Source organism: Centrocercus urophasianus, unplaced genomic scaffold, assembly GCF_019232065.1.
Source record: "Centrocercus urophasianus isolate 14NV4802_14NV808 unplaced genomic scaffold, USGS_Curo_1.0 seq_14, whole genome shotgun sequence".
Lineage (NCBI taxonomy): Eukaryota > Metazoa > Chordata > Aves > Galliformes > Phasianidae > Centrocercus > Centrocercus urophasianus.
In genome coordinates, this window is record NW_024884586.1 from 37,478,245 (window position 1) to 37,496,174 (window position 17,930).

At 38.3% G+C, this 17,930-nt stretch overlaps 1 protein-coding gene across 2 annotated transcripts in view; it reads right to left on the minus strand.

Annotated features, from left to right (window-relative positions):
* Positions 1 to 17,930, minus strand: part of CCDC88C (coiled-coil domain containing 88C) — an 86,710-nt gene that overhangs the window by 25,418 nt on the left and 43,362 nt on the right. For both annotated transcript variants that reach the window (XM_042814306.1, XM_042814309.1), the window contains exons 8-15: positions 17,452 to 17,636; positions 16,804 to 16,885; positions 16,233 to 16,391; positions 10,783 to 10,929; positions 9,208 to 9,352; positions 6,464 to 6,645; positions 3,049 to 3,186; positions 600 to 1,670 (exon numbers count right to left, since the gene is read on the minus strand). In XM_042814306.1, coding sequence (XP_042670240.1) covers positions 600 to 1,670; positions 3,049 to 3,186; positions 6,464 to 6,645; positions 9,208 to 9,352; positions 10,783 to 10,929; positions 16,233 to 16,391; positions 16,804 to 16,885; positions 17,452 to 17,636 — 2,109 coding nt within the window. The remainder of the gene's footprint in view (positions 1 to 599; positions 1,671 to 3,048; positions 3,187 to 6,463; positions 6,646 to 9,207; positions 9,353 to 10,782; positions 10,930 to 16,232; positions 16,392 to 16,803; positions 16,886 to 17,451; positions 17,637 to 17,930) is intronic.

Below are 17,930 nucleotides of genomic sequence, written 5' to 3' on the forward strand. Positions count from 1 at the left end.
CAATGTGGTAATGAAAATGGTGTATTTTTGAAGGATGACTACAGGCAAAAGCATGAATACTGCATGCTGCAGTGGATAGAGGCACAGGAAGACATCACTGCTGATTATTAACAGTGCTGCTTATGACTCTTTCACTCTGTGTGGAATCTTATGGGGGAAAAACACTGCAGGAAGACCTAAAGAAAAGTTCAGTTCAGCTGTTACTGAAAGGGCCAAGTTGGTTACCTGGGATGATTCAGGTCCCAGAGAAGTCTGTTTTAGAATGGGGATGTTAGCATGTTCTGAACAAATGCGCTCATTTCCAGGCTTAACTGGAAACTTTCATGTAAGCAAACAATTTGGTAGTCAGAGACAGTATCAGCGATGTGGGAGCTGTGTTAAAACTCTACTCTGCATTAAGAACATTTCATTGGGAGACACTCATTTGTGGTCGCCGAGTTTTTGGAAGGTTGCACCTTTCAAGACTACACTATGCTGTTTTTCCCAGCAAGGCTCTGAAGATCTCTTATACAGTCATAAACAGCCATAGGACAGATGGCTTCCTTGGCGACTTCACGGAGCTGTAATATAAAAAAACATTGTATTATTATTTTTCTTACCTCTCTCAATGTAGCTAGTGTTCTTTTATCAATTGTAACTTGCTTTATGAGATCTTTGTTGTCCTTTTCAAATTCTTTCAGCTTATTAGATGAATCTCTGAACTGAGCTATTTCCTTTTCTAGTGTCTTGTTTTCTTTCTCAGCAACTGCCAACTTTACTGTACTATCGTCCAAAATAGCATCTTTCAGCTCCACTTGCTGCCAAAGCCGTTTTGTTTCTTTCTCCAGCACTTTTTTGTCCTTCTCAAGCTGAGATATTTCTTGTTCTAGGACTTTGTTCTCTTTTTCTAACCTTTCCAGACTTTTAGCAGAAATCTTCAGCTGCTCAAGGTTTCTCTGAAGGACTTGATTTTCACTCTCTGTTGCCTGTACTTCTTTTTCTAGATCCTGGATCTTTTTGTTGCTGTTCTCCAGCATTTGCTGAAGTCTCTGGTTTTCAGAGTTGATACTCTGATAACTTAGCTCCAGCCTTTCTGATTTCTTACTCAGCACTTTTAACATTTCCACATTCTTCCTTAAGTCCTCTTTTTCCCTCTCCAAATCTTTATTTTCTGCTTCTATCTGTGCCATTTTTGTGCTGGTAAATCTCATGGTCTCCACAACTCTTCTAAGCTCCAGGTTTTCTTCATCCAACTGCTTGTTGTCCCTTTCCAGGTCCCCAAGCCGGATGGAAACGTTCTGGAATGTGTCCAGGGATTTTCTGAGTTTCCTATTTTCCATTTCCAGATCCCAATTTTCCTGCTGAAGAACTTCAACTTTTTTTGTTACTGTTTTCATTGCTGTTGCCTTCTTTGTGAGCTGTTCATTCTCCTTCTCCAGCCGGTGGAGCTCTTTCTCCATTTCTTCCACTCTTTCCACTTTTTCTTTAACCTGGTCAAAATCCTTTTGCAACTGCTTCTTCTCAAATTCTAGCTTGTTGACTTTGGAACTAGTTTCTGTAACTGTTTCATGAAGGATCTTGTTCTCTTTTTCAATATCTTTCACTCTTGCCTCGCTGCTCACTTGAGATCTTTGTCTCAGGGATAAGACCACTTGATTCAGGTGATCATTTTCTTGTTTAAGGTCCTTTATCTATATTAAAAAAAAAAAAAAACAACCCAAAAATAAGTCATGCAAGTGCTACACATTCACCATAATTTAGTTCTAAAGCATGCTTGTTAAAATAAAAAAAGCTGCTTGTTAATAAAAACATCTATTTTACACAAGAAAAATTTCTGACCTAAACCAACAACCCAAACTAATTAAAAAAATTGCTACCTCTGGTATCTTGGTACTCTTATGAACTGAAAAATGGTGCTGTATTCTTTCTACTAGGAAAGGTCTAAGCAGGGAGATAAAGGAGACAAAAGGCCTTCAGAGAACACCTTGAAGAGAATGATTTGTTATCAATCACGTGTTGTCTTTTTGTTTAGGTTTACATTCCTGTCTTTGTGATCTGAAGACCCAATTTAGAAACCCTGAAAGTATGGAAAATTTGTAGTAGTTATGTATCTCATTACACTTTCAGTAAAAGCAGTACATTTATGTAACTGGTTGAATTCCAGCTGAAGAAATCACAATTTAGACAGCAATTTGCAAATGTTATCTAAAAAATATCCACAAAAATTAAAAAGGACTTGGCCCTGAAAGATCAGAATCTGCCCTCTTCTGGTGACTGATAACGCTGTTGTTTTCACTTCTTGCTCTACCTGTGAATCATCAGCTGTTAACACAATAAATCCACAAGCAATCTAACTGAAACTCATGACTTTGGTGGAAAAGTGCAATTTCCCAGGCAGAAGCCTGCAGAAGATTCCTTCAAGATGAAAAGCACTACATAAATAAGGCACTTTGTTATTTAACCTTCATTCCACAAAACTTGGAACAAATTCCAACACAAAAATATACACCCTGCCTTTCAATGATGTACTTATGTGCTTTCATCATTAGTCTACTTAATACAGATGACATTTGGCATGAGCCTGTAACAGAGTTGCTTCAAAGCACTGCATTTAAGGATTTTAGAGCTGAAAGGCATTCAAACTATCAAACTAGAAGATGTAAGTGCTTTCTCAGCATATTTTAAAATAGACTAAGAGGTTGAATAAAATTAAATAAAGTCAAGACACCCAGCTGGCAGAAGACCAATCTTCTGCAACAATATGTAGTTTTATCTGCATGTCCTAAAACCAGTCAGTGCCCATTTAGTAAAGTTCAGACCTTTTTTCCTTAAAGAATGAAGATTCATTCTTACAGCAGCCTGAAGATGTCCTTACGGCAACAGGAGAAGCAGTAGCTAGCCAAACTTGTTGGGCTTTTTTTTGCTTTTACCTATATTTGAACAAGTTAAATTTATGTATAATAGCTCTCAAATGCCCTGTATCCCTGAGAGAACCAAACATTCTAAATGGCATCAGTAAATTCCCACAATTGAGCATACACTTTTAGATTACATTTGTGAAGTCTGTACCTGTCTGTCTCTGTCAGCTTTCAGAGTCTCCATGACAACTTGTAACTGTTCTTTCTCTTTTATCAACTCTTCACTCAAGGTCTCCAGATCTTGATTACTTTGCTTCTCCTTTTCAATTTGATTTTGCAACTTTTCAATCTGTGTGGAAAAAACACAGCAAAACACATCAGCCACACCTTGATATGGTGACAGTCCACACTCAAAAGTATTCTGAACAACCAAGGAGAATGAGATGAGGACTGTGGCAGCAGGATATAATCCTTCCCTTCCTGAAGCGCAGTTTGAAGGAGTTGCATTTTCTCATAGTGCTTATTAGAATAAGGCACACAGTGATGAAAAATGATTCACCAGCCTCAGTGTCATTTTGCTTCTGTCAGTGGCTACAATTTCTGATGCTCACTTTTCTGAGGGACGTGTTTCCTATTCTCTCCATCACTGAAGGCCTCACTTAACCAGCAAATACCGAGAAGGTTCTTAAAACAGTTCAGTGAGCAAAAGAATTTTAAAATGTGATGAACAGAGGAAAACTGGTTTCCAAGTTTACCTTCCCTCTCCCTCTGGTATGTTGGTCCTCTGTTTTCCCAGCAGGTGACTATTCTGCACTTCAGTGATTTGTGAACAAGAGCCCAGTCCTACAGTGAATGATGTCTTCTTACTACTCCGTTTTGAAAGCTGCACTAATAATGAACTGAGCACTGTAAAGCAGCAGCTCTTTAGAAGCCAGAGATTCAAAGAGCCAGGATCTCCAGTTCAGGAAACATTCCTTTTTATCCTTCTAAAGTACTGTGAAACCCTACAGCTTAATTTTCTATGGTGGTATTATGAACTTTGCCAACAGTGAAAATGTCAATGAGAATGTTATTAACAATAATTCTTATAAGTGGGAAATAGCCAGAGGCTGGCCTCTGCCTGTATCAACATCTGCCTCATTACAGGAAGTGTTTAAACAAGCAGGGGCTGCCCAGATGGGAGATAAGAAGGGCTTAACTTTTAGAAATGTGACCGTGTTTAGGATCATTGGTCTCAAAGAAAAGACTGGAACACAAGTTCAGTAACTCAGTAAAAGCTAGTCTTCATTAGCACTTCTGAGAGCACTGGAGGCAAGTAAGAAATTACTGTTTACAAGTTGTTCCATTCCAAGAAGTCCAGAATGCAGGGAGAACAGGCACTTACTGCTGCTACTAGACTGTGCCTGAGGGTTTTCTATAATTAGCTCCCCTCAGAGAAAAGAAGAAAAAGATGTACAGGACTTTTCCTTCACACCACCCCCTCTTGTGCTACCTAAATAATCCCATTCTGGTTAGGTGATCTTTCCAAGCAGCAGATCAGTAGACAGCCAAGCATACTCTGGTCAAAATTCTTGATAACTCTCAGCCAGTGGATGATAGTGAAATGACTTTACCATGGGCATCACAATTTCTTTTTTTTTTGTTTTTAAAATCACACAAAAAATCGAGAGAAAAACACTTTTCTATCTCTTGTTCTTTGTATGCATCTTTAACTGCCCTTCAGAATTGTTGCTCTCACCTCTTCATACTGCAGTAACCACTCTGTAATTAACCACAGATACTTCCTCTGCTCCTCTCAGTAAGAGGACATGTGCAAGAGAAATACAAAAGTATGTTTGAGGAAGAAAAGGTTAAAAAAAAAAAAAAAAAAAAAAAATCAAATGCAACCACTGCAAATGAGGATTATTTTATATAGAGAGCATCAGGCCTCCATATGCTGGAAGACAACTGAGTGTCTCCTCAGACTACAGAATGCTACTATGTTTTTTTTTTTTCCAGATCTTCCTGAACAGGAGATGCACAGTAAGTCAGCAACTCCCATCATGCTCTGTGTTTCTCTGATAGAGCCCAATTTACATCTTTCCACATGCTTCAGCTGCTCTTGAAAGCAGTATTTTTAACTGTCATTTTCTCTCATTGGTCTACAGTGGTCCCTTCACACCACACAAACATTCCCCACTACTGGCTATTATCTTATTTAACTGCTAAACCTGTAGGTGAGCCCACCATGTCAACACATTCAACCATTGCTGAAAACATCCGACTAATGCTGGGATCACAGCTGCCAGCACCAATACAGTGCCATAACTGGAGGTGCCCACAGGAATGTGCCTGTGGCAAAGCCAAAGATTGACCACAGTTGTTCAAATGACTCAAACTGCTGCACACCACAGGTATCTGCTGAGCGCTCTGTATTTCTTGATCTCAAATTTTAAGCATGTAAATTATGAGCTGCAGTGAATTAGTCATACTCAAAGGGTCATAAAAGCGTGCATGGAAGGAAGAGTAAGCTGAACTGAAATTTTTCCATTTTCTTTGCACACAGAAGAAACCCAAGAAACAGAAGTAGTCTCTCAACTTGACAGCAAAGGAATCCCTGCAGAAGATGGACCAATCCATTGACAGATCTCAGTTCTCCCTGGCTGACAGGTATGATCCAGTAATTTATGACCAGTATTTCATATAAAAACTCTTCCTCACCTTGCCCTTCAAAGCATTCAGTTACCCCATATGTAGGTCAGAGGACTCCTTGTATTAGTGTTGCACACAAGTTATAGTAGCAGTGGGAAAGATAGAAAAAGAGTCTGTTCTCTAGATGATTTATCAAAGGTGGGAATATGTAAAAAAAAGAAAAGACAGGGAATTTTTTTTTTTTTTTTTTTTTTATATTCAGACTAGCAAACATTCTCTTTCCCCATTTGGCTCAACTCATCAGAGTTCAGAATAGCCAGACAAAAATGGATGTATTAGTTGGAGATGAATGGACCACTACATTTCACACATAGGCTGAGCTGGCATTTGAGCTAAATGAACTAACAGTTAATAATACAGTATAATATAGACAAATACATGTAAAAAGTGATGGCATGTTTGCTACCTGGGATTAAAAGAAACCAGATATTTGCAGGGAAGAAGATATTGCAGAATACCTAAGGGCCAAAAGGACAAATTTATGAGCTGATCCAGGACTACGGACAGGAAAGAAAAATATACTAAGCTGACTTTTGTTTTATTTGACTTACATGAAAATATTAAAACTTTCAAATGAACAAGAAATTTCAAAAGAGCTGTGGTGTCCTCACCTGGTAGACCAACTATTACTGACAGCCAGAAGACGACAAAAAGGGACAAAATCAACAGCACAATCTATTGGCAAATGAGCACTGAAAGGCTGCTTTTATGAAACAGTCACTTTTGCTTGGAATGATGTACTCAAGTAGATGGTAAAGCAGAAGGCAATAGAATACACTACTGTCAGAACAAGATTAACTAGAAGGGGCCAGAAACGTGCCCAGTCTTACAGAGAGTATCAGTGAATCCCTCATCATTCAGGAATGCTGTAAAGGCCTGCACACACTGTGCCCAAAAACTGAAGAGCTCTGTTTGTTCCTGTAAGTAAGGATTACCTTTTTGCTAAGCTGCTGATTTTCCTTTTCCAGTTCCACAAACTTTAGGCTGCTCTCTCTGGAAGTCAAGGAGGCATCTCTCAGCTCCTGGATTGTGTTCTGCAAGCTCTGATTATCCTTCTCCAACTTCAGTATGCGACTTGAAGCACATTCATTCAGCTCAAACACAAAGGACTTCCTAGCTGTTGAAACAAGAAAATTGGAAGATGGCTCTGATCAATTGATCAGTATCTTCCTTTCTAGGTCCTTAAGGTTTACTTTTACTCAGACAATCATAGCCAAACCCTTATCATTACAGATTGACTGTTAAGTAAACACTTTGTATACATTAGAATTAACTTCTATAGATGATAATCAATAATTTTAATAAACAGGGAAGTACCTGAACAGATAAACATTTTCAAAGCTACTTGGTTCCTAAACTCTCCTAAAGTCGCTTTACTTATGCTAGTAATTAAATTTATATTAATAGCAGAGTATGCTTTGATACTCTTTTATACTTGTATCAGAGGAAATAAATCAAGCCAGAAAATAAAAAAATGAAAAGTGTTTGTGAAAACATCAAGATGATGCAGACAATGAAAGTTCAGGTATTCAATCATTTTTAGTCACGGGAAAAAAACCTGAGTTCAAAGCTCACCTTCACAGCTAACTTATTGAGAATATGCTGAATCAGGGAGAATATTTTCCTACTGGATACACATGCACAGGGGAGCCATCAGAAAGTGGATCAGAGAATTTTCTTCAGTTGAAGTCTTGGAACTAACAACATTTTTGCAAGTTTCACTGCAGATTTTACTTTGAATGTTTGGAGATCCTAAGTCTCATGACTTCTTTGCCTAAAACTGCAATAAAATCTGCATTGCTCTGTTCATTTCTCTACTAAGCAACTGAATAATTAAAGAAGTAATACTCTGTTCCACATGGAATAATTGCTACCCCTCACCACAAAATTACATTTAATATGAAATTGACTTTTAGCGTTGTCCTCAAGTCTCAGAAAATATTAACTCCTGCTAAATAAGCAGCACTGTTGCACAAAGCACACTGAGCACTTTATAACAGGCAAGTTTCTGAGAACGTTAAAATCCCATGTGTGCTTTTGATAGAGCATCACCTGGTGTTTAATTCAGTTCAATGTTGTCCTGAAACAAAACCCATCTAAATGAGTTTTGCATTTAAAAAAAAAAATAAAATTTTAGAATCAAAATATTAGATTCCTAATTAACAGGTAAAATCGTTAACTTTCCTCTTCCCTTGCAGACTCTACTTCAAATCCAACAGGAGGTTTTCCAGAAGAGCTCTGCAAACTGACTCTTATCTTTACATGATAGCTGTATTCAGGATAGCCACGTGCACTGAGGAGGAACTTCTTAAAGAGAATCTCTGGAAGAATACAACACTGCTGGGAAAGAATTTTTGGTTTTTGTTTGCTCTTGTTAGTTTTGTTTTTGTGTTTGTTTTTTTTTTTTTGAATCACCCTTTCTTCACTTATTTTTTCCAATACAAAAGATTACTGATTACCAATGTTCTCAGCTCTGCTTACTTGCCTTTTCTTCAGGTAATAGGAGAAGTTCTGGAATTCTACTGCTAGAAAAACTGAAGAACAAAACTAGCATTGTTTCTTCTACTACATCATTAAATAAAGCAAATGAGAAAGAGGCCAAAAGCAGCTACTTGAAACAAGCAAAAATATCAGAAAGTTTTACATTTTCCTGAAAAAAAGTTCAACAAAATTCCCAAGTTTTGAAGCAACAGTGCTTCTCCCCTATTTCACTAAGCAATATCCTCGATTAGAAATAAGGAGGAATTCATTTCTAAAAATGAGGTGAACCTGCTTTGCATGATTATTTATTGACAGCAACAATTAATTAGATACTAATCATAAAAAGATAATTCAGATTTCTTTTAGAAAACAAAATCATTCTTCTAAATAGCTTTACTGAAAACAGACCATCTGCTTGCTCAAATTTATGCCTTCGTCTTCAGTTAAATTATTCCTAGTACACAAATGCAAATATACAAGTCTTAGCAGAATCAGGTGAGTAAATCAATACAATCTGCACACCAAACACCATGAAATATCCTGTATTTCCCAAGTTCTCTATAACACTGCTGTTTAGGCTGGTATTATAAACAGAATAGATGTTAGATACAGCAAACAATGATAAAACCTGACTAGCAAAGGGAGCATTAGTTATGTTTGTGATGGTTATGGAAATCAAATCAACCATTCCAAAAAAATAATCAGCCAGTTATTCTACCCATACACATTTTTCAGTATCTAGTAAAAATAAATGACTTCAGCATACACTACTTCCTGGGATTTAAAGACTAGCTAACTGTCTGCACTAATTGTATTGAAGAATACTAAAGATCACAGACTCCTCCCCCCCATTCAGTCAGAAGTGTCTCCTATTCAGTGTGACATTTCTGCTGTGTCATTTACAAAGCTTTTTTTTTTTTTTTTTTTTTTTTTAAACTCATCACTTTACTTAGAGTCACTCTTTCAGTGACAACCAACATAAAAAGCAAACAAATAATTTCATAAGGAACAGAAGTTCGAAGGAATACATTTTAGCAGTTCCCAGAAACTAAGTTCAAAGTCAGATGGCTCAGGAAGGGAAATTCTCCAAATGAACTTCCTAAGCTTGAACTCGTTCCCTTTGCAGTCAAGTGACCTGTGTACTTTTTCAGCGACCACAAACAGAAATACAACACCAGCAACCCCAACTGGTACTCACTATCAGCAAGATCTGTGCTTTTAGACAGTTGTTCCAGTTCCCAGCCTAGGTGTGCAGATTCATTCATGCTCTGTTTCTGTGCAATCTCCAAGACCATATTCTCCTCCAGAAGCTCTTCAATTCTCTTTTTGTCCGTGTCTCGATCCTATGCAAGGTGTAGGAGTGGAAAAAAAAAAAAAGTATGCAGATGATCTCAGATTGTTCTGTCAGCTGAACTGCTACTAAATGGAGCAATATACACTGAGGGCAGAAAAGCCTCACTGAATAGTGTGAGCCTTTTTATTAAAATAAATGCACAGTTTTAAATAATTGTTGTAGCCCTAGTTATAGATAAGTCCATTATGTATTTGAAATGAAAGTAACTGGAAGGAAAAGATGCTCAGTGATAACAGGGCCAGTACAAGCCAAGACTGGTAAGGCTGCCTAAATTCAAGGTGTCTCCTGAGCTGATGTGGCTCTGGGCAGCCTGGTCTAGTGGCTGGTGAGCCTGCACATAGCAGGGGGCTTGAAACTAGATGATCATTGTGGTCCTTTTTCAACCCAGGCCATTCTGTGATTCTACCATTCCATGATCATACACTGACTCTCTGGAGACATTGCAGGAATAATCTTGAATACCAGTAGTGAGCTTCTTTAACTCATGTCATATGGATTAGCAAGTAGATATCTGCCTCATAACTTGGGGGGGGCGTTCAATCATCGGAGGAGGCTCCCACAGCTTCTGCAAATCACTTTGGTCATTTATATTTGTGAGATGTGAAGCAAAGATTCAAAACAGCATTAGTCAAAAATTCTAAAATCCACCCTGAAAAAGCAACATGGAAAATAACCATATGGAATAACTACGGAAGTGCTGAAGCACCATGTTATCCTTTATTTTTTAAGTCTTTAAACATAACTCCCCACTGCACTCTCAAAGTTCTTGTTTCCAATGCATCCCATTTTTACACAGTTAAATCCAGAAGAATTCAAAACAAAGTTGCAAGAGGATGACTGTTGAGTAAAACACAAGAGACGAAAGAAAATTTATTAGTACTAGCGGAATTATAAAATTCAGCGTTTCTTTTTGTTTGCAGACAATAATCTGCCACTTCTTAGATCTCCTAGTCTATGAAGCAATTAGCCATCTCTGGCTTACCCAATGCTAAAAGTTTGGAATTGTGGCTTTTACAGTAGTGACGAATACTTCAAGTCACTATAAAGGTTGTGGGCTTTGTTTCTAGCAAAAAAATTCATTTACTGCAATAGATTTCCTTTCATGTATCTAAGGGATTTCTACTTAAGTGACAGATATTAACATCTCTATTGTCAGTATGCATAAAAGCACCTCCCATAAAATTAAGTTTGTCCACCCATCTCATACAGTGGCACTGGCACTGTAAACTACTAAACTACTCATGTTGTGAAAGTATTTTAAGAATCTGTGTACATCAAGTTCAAACTAAAGACATCTTTAAAAGCACTGCTGATTTATCTACCTGCCACTGGTTTCTGTGACATCAATTTATGTGACAGCATAAAAACAGAATGCAGTAAAAAAAAAAAAAAAGGTGTAATGAGGAAGAGAGGGCATACCAGCTCCACATCATGAAGTTTGGATTTCAACTGCAAATTCTCCTTCTCTATCTCATGCAACTTATCAACACGAGCTCTTGCCATCGTCAGCTGTTCTTCCAACATCGCCTTTGTTTCAATCAATATGATGTTATCTTCTCTTAACTCCTAGAGAGGAAAAAAATAATGTTAACTTCTCTCAGTAAAGTGACTTTTTAAAGGCCAAATCACTTTCATACAGCAATGTTGTAAAAAACAAGGAAAAAAAGTTTTCAATTTGACATTTAACAGGAAATGATTCCATGTTTAATTATCTCAGATTCACTAATGAAAGTAAATGCAATTATTTCGTTTTGTAAATGCAATTATTTCGTTTTTTCCTGAATTTTAGACATTTAATAGATTTTTCTTCATACAGAGCTAGATCAAAAAGACAAAAAACATGAAATATATATGAGCATTAACGGCACAAGTCATGCCACTGATCCATTAAAGTTTCTGAATCTGTTTTTACTGAGTAAAAATTAACTTACTCTACAGCAGCCATAGCTTTGGAAACCAAAGTTAATTATACAGCACTCTTGCAAAGCAGTACATGAAGCTCTATGCACTTAAGTATCTCATCTCCAGAAATACAAGATGCTCAAAGCATGAAGTCTGGCTATGTATTCCTGCTCATGTTTGACACAGTTATTAAATTATGTGTTATTTCAAGTTATAATATCTCACTGTTAGCTTTTACTTTTAGGTAAGTCTTCAATCATAGATATAATTTTCTATGGAAGGAATATACCAGCATTTAAACAGATTAGAAAGATATAGGAAGGATTTTAGCCCAGGAGAGTTACAATGGGGTAAGAGGCAGAATTTTTTTTGCCTACTGTTCTTTCTCCACCTCCTTCCTGTGCTCCAATTAAATACGCAAGAAGAGAAAGTCTGCATGCAGGAATGATGAAATGCTTAGTTCTAGAGGAGATCATTCCTGGACAACAGTATTCCAAATGCGAAGTCTGCTGACATCAGTGTTCAAGTCTGCTCTCTCCAACCACAAACATCCAAGCCAAGGAGATTCCTGAATGACCATCAGGCATGAGCAAATTGCTTTCACTTCCTTAACCAGCAACACCCTTCTCAGTTATGGAGGGGAGAGTCTGCCACAAAAAGCCTCACATGGCTAACAACTTACCAAAAAGAAAAAAAGAAAAAAAAGATACTTGCAAGGCACAAGTTAGGAATGCCTAATGGCAACCATTCCCCTTGCTTTCTGATACTACAGGGGGCCATGATTTAAGAGCCTTATATAGCAATCTTAATTGTTTGCTGCATTTTGACTGTAGATGGCTTAGTACAGAAGTCCACCTTATGCACACACTACTGCCCTTGATGTCTCCTCAAGTCATCTACCAACCTGCATAATAGTAGAGGAATAATTTCCTCACTACAGCAGCACTAAAAAGGACAAGTCTGTCAATGCTTATGAAGTCCTTTAACCACTACAACTGAAACGTCTGAGTACGCAAGTAACTAAAATAATAATAACAATAAAACACTAATTTTTCAGAAACAGCATTCTGGCCCAAATCTGATCTAATTGGGTCACTTCAGAGTAGGCAAACTAAAAAGGCTGACACCTAACAGATGACAGGCTAGAGGAAGTACATAAAACAAAATGTGCTGAGTGTTGTTTACGCTGCCAGGATATCCATAACGAAACAGCGATGTGACTGGCTTACTTTGCTATATCGTCACACTCAATCCAGACCACAGCCCTAAGAAGGAAGGTTGTGTCTGACCTCAAAAACAGTCTCAGAACTATGCCCAAAACTGCCTACCAAGCAGGAACTAGTTGTTATTTTAGAGACTCATGAAGAGTCAAGCTATGTGCCAAGTACGTACATGTAATCCAGGCTCTGGTACAAACCACACAGCACTGGGAGCTGCAATGTGTGGAAGACTGGAATACTTTTCATTGAGTGCCCAGGAGGAGTGGACATGCCGGTTCAAAGCAGCTCTGAAGAAATCTTAAATTAATAACCTGGTGAAAATGCCTGCTATGACAAGGCCAACAATGCTCATTGGTATACCCATCCCATGATCTTAGGTTGTCTTAACACTGAGAAGTTCATGTAATTTAAATAATTACTCCAAGGGATCTTGCAGAATTACATCTCTAAGCCTTGAAGGTACAACCACTCTAACTACAGTGTGTCAGCATTAATGCCTGAGAACTCACTGCAGAAGACAGTCAGCCTAATAACACACAGAGCTACAAACCACTCCTCCTGGCCAGAAATTCAACAGACGATCATGGTGAAGCGATGCTTCCATCAGAAATAAGGGTTTTTCTCTCCTTACGAGTTTTTAAACTGAGCTACATTTTAAGTCAGCAGAAATAATAGCTGGCTGTGGGTTTGTTTGTTTATTTTTGAAAATACACCAAATTTAGCAGGCAAGAGCTTCAACTTAAATCATGATGGTTTAATATCCGCCACACATAATCCTGCTTTTGTAACTACACTTCTGAAACAAACTATACACTGTGTTCTGGTCGTGTATCACTGTGGCTTGAAGTAGCTTTAAGAATGGCATGGTGTACTCATATGGTTACAATTTAGTCTGGGAGTAAGCGGTTGCACAATCAGGGTGTGTTGGTACCCAGAGACATTTTCAGAAACTAAAGTAGCAATCAGATTGTTTAAAACTAGAAAATTTGTATGCACATCCAGACCTAGTTATTAAACAAAGTTCAAACTCCTCCCTTCTACAGTTCACAAATTGCCCCTACTGAGCCATGATACAGCTAACATCTTCTGACAATCAATCATTGCTTTGATAAGCTGTACGACAACATAAGGGATACTTTTGCATTTTAAAATGTTCACAGAAATTCCTCCCACCACCTTGTGTGGAAACATAACTGCAACAAGAAGGAATGACAACAGGCAAGGCAGACTTCCTGGCCTCTGAGAATTATCTGATCTCCTGGAGCCACACTAGGTTCAACTGAGACAACTGCTGGAGGAAAGCTTTATGCTGAAGAGAAGCACTTCCTTGGAGGAGTCCTGTATTATGCCCACCCCTCTAAATTCACTCTTAGGATTTCACTAAGCTGCCCCTGAAGAAAGGTATCTAGAACACATTAATCTCCACGTTCCTTGGAAGACAGTCAAATTAGAATGCTTTTTCAGAATAGTTTTGTCAAGAAATACAGAGAAGGAAACCAATGAACATTCTCACATGTGTTAGGTTCACATACAGAAAAGACAGCCTTGCTTCTTCAGCACTGCTGCAATAGCTCCCTAAATCTCTCCCTGTTGCCACAGCTGATTTGTATCACATGCTTTCAGAAAGTACTTACAAACTTGCCAACAATTCCTAAAGCTTGTCACAGTATCATATACAGAGTACCTTTCATATTCTTTGCGACTACAAACTACCAACTGTGTACAAGAACAACACGAAGGAAAAAATTTCCAAAATCCTACTTAGTAACCTTCTGCACTGACACACAAAGCTGAAAACACTTTTCTTCTCACTTACTGATTTGATATCGCTTATTGACAAACTTGACAAAGGCCTATGAGCCTTAAGGTACCACAGAAATATGGCTTACACTGCACTTTGTGCATCTACTCGTTGCTGAGTCTCTGTGAAATTAGTTTGGGTCCCAAGTCTTGGAGCTCAGGAAGTCAATCACAGCAGTAAATGCACGAGATGAATCAGCACTTTACAGTCTAGTGGTTAAAAACATGGACATTCCTGCACAAATCTCACATCCTGTAACAGTGAGACAAACAGTTTTTGAAGAAGCGGGAGGAATCTGAGCCAACACTGAACTCAATCCCAGCCTTTAGTCCTTTATTTGGATGGGTGCAGGACTTGATATACTAACAGAAAACTCCATGGACTGAGGAGAGTTGGATACTGGCTGCTATGAACAGCCTTTGTGTTACTGCACGATGATAAAAACAGACAGAAGAATACCTTGTGGAATTCCCTGAATGCATCAGCATAAACCAATGGAGCTTGCCTGATGCTACCAGTGTACAAGTCTGCCACTTAATGGCTGTGCCAAGGTTTGATCAATAATGGAAAGCAGTGGTAAGAATGTGAAACATTCTGGTTATTCTAGACCAAAGAGAGGCCTGCAGACAGCTGTGCAATCCCACCACATACTAGAAAAGCTCAGCCTCTGTGGCAGCAACAACTTTTGCCACAGGCCACACTGTTCTCCAAAATTAGAAAAGTGTCACATTGACAGGAAATACACTTTGTCCCATCTACTACTGTACCTCAGGGAGGTATCCTTCAGATCCAACACTCATCTCCAACATTCAAAACATTAATCAAAAACTGACAGGGTAGAAAAGGGGGGCTGAGAAAGTTTGAACGAAACTTTCTGAAGCAGAAGCAGAGGTCTCTTTGCTGCATGACAGCAAGGTCAGCATGCAGACAGTGAAACAAGACTGCTGGCTCCTGGACAGCAGTCCAGAAAAAAACCTGCCACAAAACTAAAAACTGTCTTGTCCTAGATCAGGTAAAAACTTCGAGCAGGAGGTAGAAGCTAAGAAACTCCAGTGCACAGACAAAAGGGAAATACCAGGATACCACACTTTGTAGTTTGCGTGAGGTTAATGCACGACCGATTTGCCAGCTTGAGGTAAGAAGGCAGAGAAGCAACTTCATAATCTCTACTATAAACTGAGAATTCCTGAGAGAGGAGGCAAGCTTTTGTTGGCTGTTACTACATTTCATTTCAAATTCATCTTTATGAATTTGTTCGTAAGAACCAGCAGCTAGCTGACATCTTTGGTGGGGAAAAAAAAAAAAACACAAAAAGCCAACTGCTTAAGAAATAGGGTTTATCGAGCCAAAACAACACGTGTTCTCATCCTAGCACATGAGAGCTTCAACACTGCTCTTGTGTCTCAGACCTGGGATTTTATCTAGCTATAGTGAGGTGGTCAATTACAGAACCTCAGTATGTTCAGCAAGTCCAGATCTTTATTTGACTTTGGCAGATATGCTATATACATGAATCATTGAGAGTTTAGGTAAGAAAACCTCAGAGCACTGAAAGGAAGGAAAATAAGAGCAACTTCACCTAAATTTAGGGTCAGCAATGCTGTGAACAATCTATTTGTCCAGATGATCTGCAAGGTCCCTTTCAACCTAAATTATTTAGTAACTGCAGGATGGGCATAACTAACAGGTAGGTAACTAAGATGAGTAACTGTAATTATTATGGGAACAAAGGTACCCATTTCTCATTGACATGCTATACACGAGGCACTAGGAAAGATCCAGATTTTGTCTTTCTACTACAAGCAATAGTTGCAAAAAGGCACATTAAAGAATTTCCAGTTGCTCTCATGTTTTGCTACAGTCAGCTCAATTACAAATGACACATGAAGCAGTAATACCACAAAAGCCAAACATTAAGGATTACTCACCACTTCATTTTCACTTACCTCCATGCGAGCTTTGTAAAAATCCACATCATGAAGCTTCTCTTTGCACCGAACAAGTTCCATCTCAAGTCTCTCCACACGGTTTGCTTTTTCTCTCAGGGAGTCCAACTCATCTCTATATGCTCGGGCAGAACGAGCATCTGAGGCCAGGTGGATATTCTAAGAGATAAGAGGGATAATCAGGGAGAAAAACCTAAGTAAAAACATATTAAAGTATGTCCTTCAAGACTTTCTTTTTCTTAACAGCAGGCAAATTACATTCTCTCAGTGCAAGAGTAAGACGATTCTCATACTAACCAGTACATTTTCTACAAGACTACGAGGTACAACAGCGTGCCAGGACTCACATTTGCAATGCCTGACATTACATAAGCTTCAGGCATTACTGGACTATTTGCAAGCTGTACATACAAAACTGTTCTCACCAGTTAAGCAGAAAGTGTCAGTACGCCACACTCATAACTGTCCAAAAGCTTGCTGGAGTAACTTGAATTCTTCATTGAAAATATAGAATGGTATTTTTTAGCTTCAGAATAAAAGAGTTATTCCCAGTGAAATGAGCCCACCTTACCTCTTGTTTTATTTTTTGCAGCTCTAGGGTGAGCTGCTCAACTTCATGTTTAGAATCCACAAGCTGCTCGGATTTCTCTTCCCTGAAAAACGATTAGGAAAACTTAAAGTTTCTTTTTTTTTCTGAAGGATTTTTTTTGATTCTGCTTGGAAACCAGAATGACAAACAGAAGTCCTCCAGCACATTCTGAAAAAGGAGTTTCCTTTCTGGCATGAGAATTTCATAAAAGTAAAGTCTATTTTCTTGTGATATCACATACATAACAGACATGAAATTCTAACTTCATATCTTTTATATTATCTCTGTTTACATCCCACTGGCACTGCCACCACTATAGCTAGCTTTGCTCTGGACTTCCCACCAATAGTTAAAAGTGCAGCTAGTTACTGGCATTTTAGAGAGAGGAAGAAAAAGATGACAGACAAAAACAAAAAGCAACTACCACTCTGTGTTTAGAGATCAATTTTTAAAAAGGATGATGGAACATTCATTCTAGCTTTCTACTACTACAAATAAACAATGTGAATGACATTTCACGAGAGCCCTCATGAAAGTCAATGTGCTGAAGCTGACAGGCAACTGCACTTTCAGGATACAGAAGACTTTATACACAGGTCTGCCTAGAAACACAAGTCACTGGTGACTTACAGCTCCTGCCGAATCCTTCTCAGTTTAGCCTTTGTGTCTGCCAGCTCAACTGCAAGGTGCTGTTTGTCCTCATTAGAAAGAGGGTTGGCTGGGTTTGGAGAAGAATCTGGACTTGATGCCTTCAGAGTATTCGGTGGTTGCTGAGACTGCAGATAGTCCCTCTCTTGAGTGAGATCTACAATCACCTGGAAATACAGAGAAGAACATAGAGTCACAAGATAAATAGAAATAGCTACACATTGTTTTTCACACATCTATAAAAATGATGAATAAACGTAGAAAATTAAGTTATTATTCTATAAAATTCAACTGAGAGTAAGATGGAAAGATCAGATGAAGGAGAGCAATCTCCACCATGCTCATACCACTAAAACATTTCCCTTCCAATGACAAAACTGCCAGTTTTTTTTTGAGAACTCATATAAATCGTAACTATTAATAGTTTTAACTAACACAATCACAGAGTCAAATGCATGACA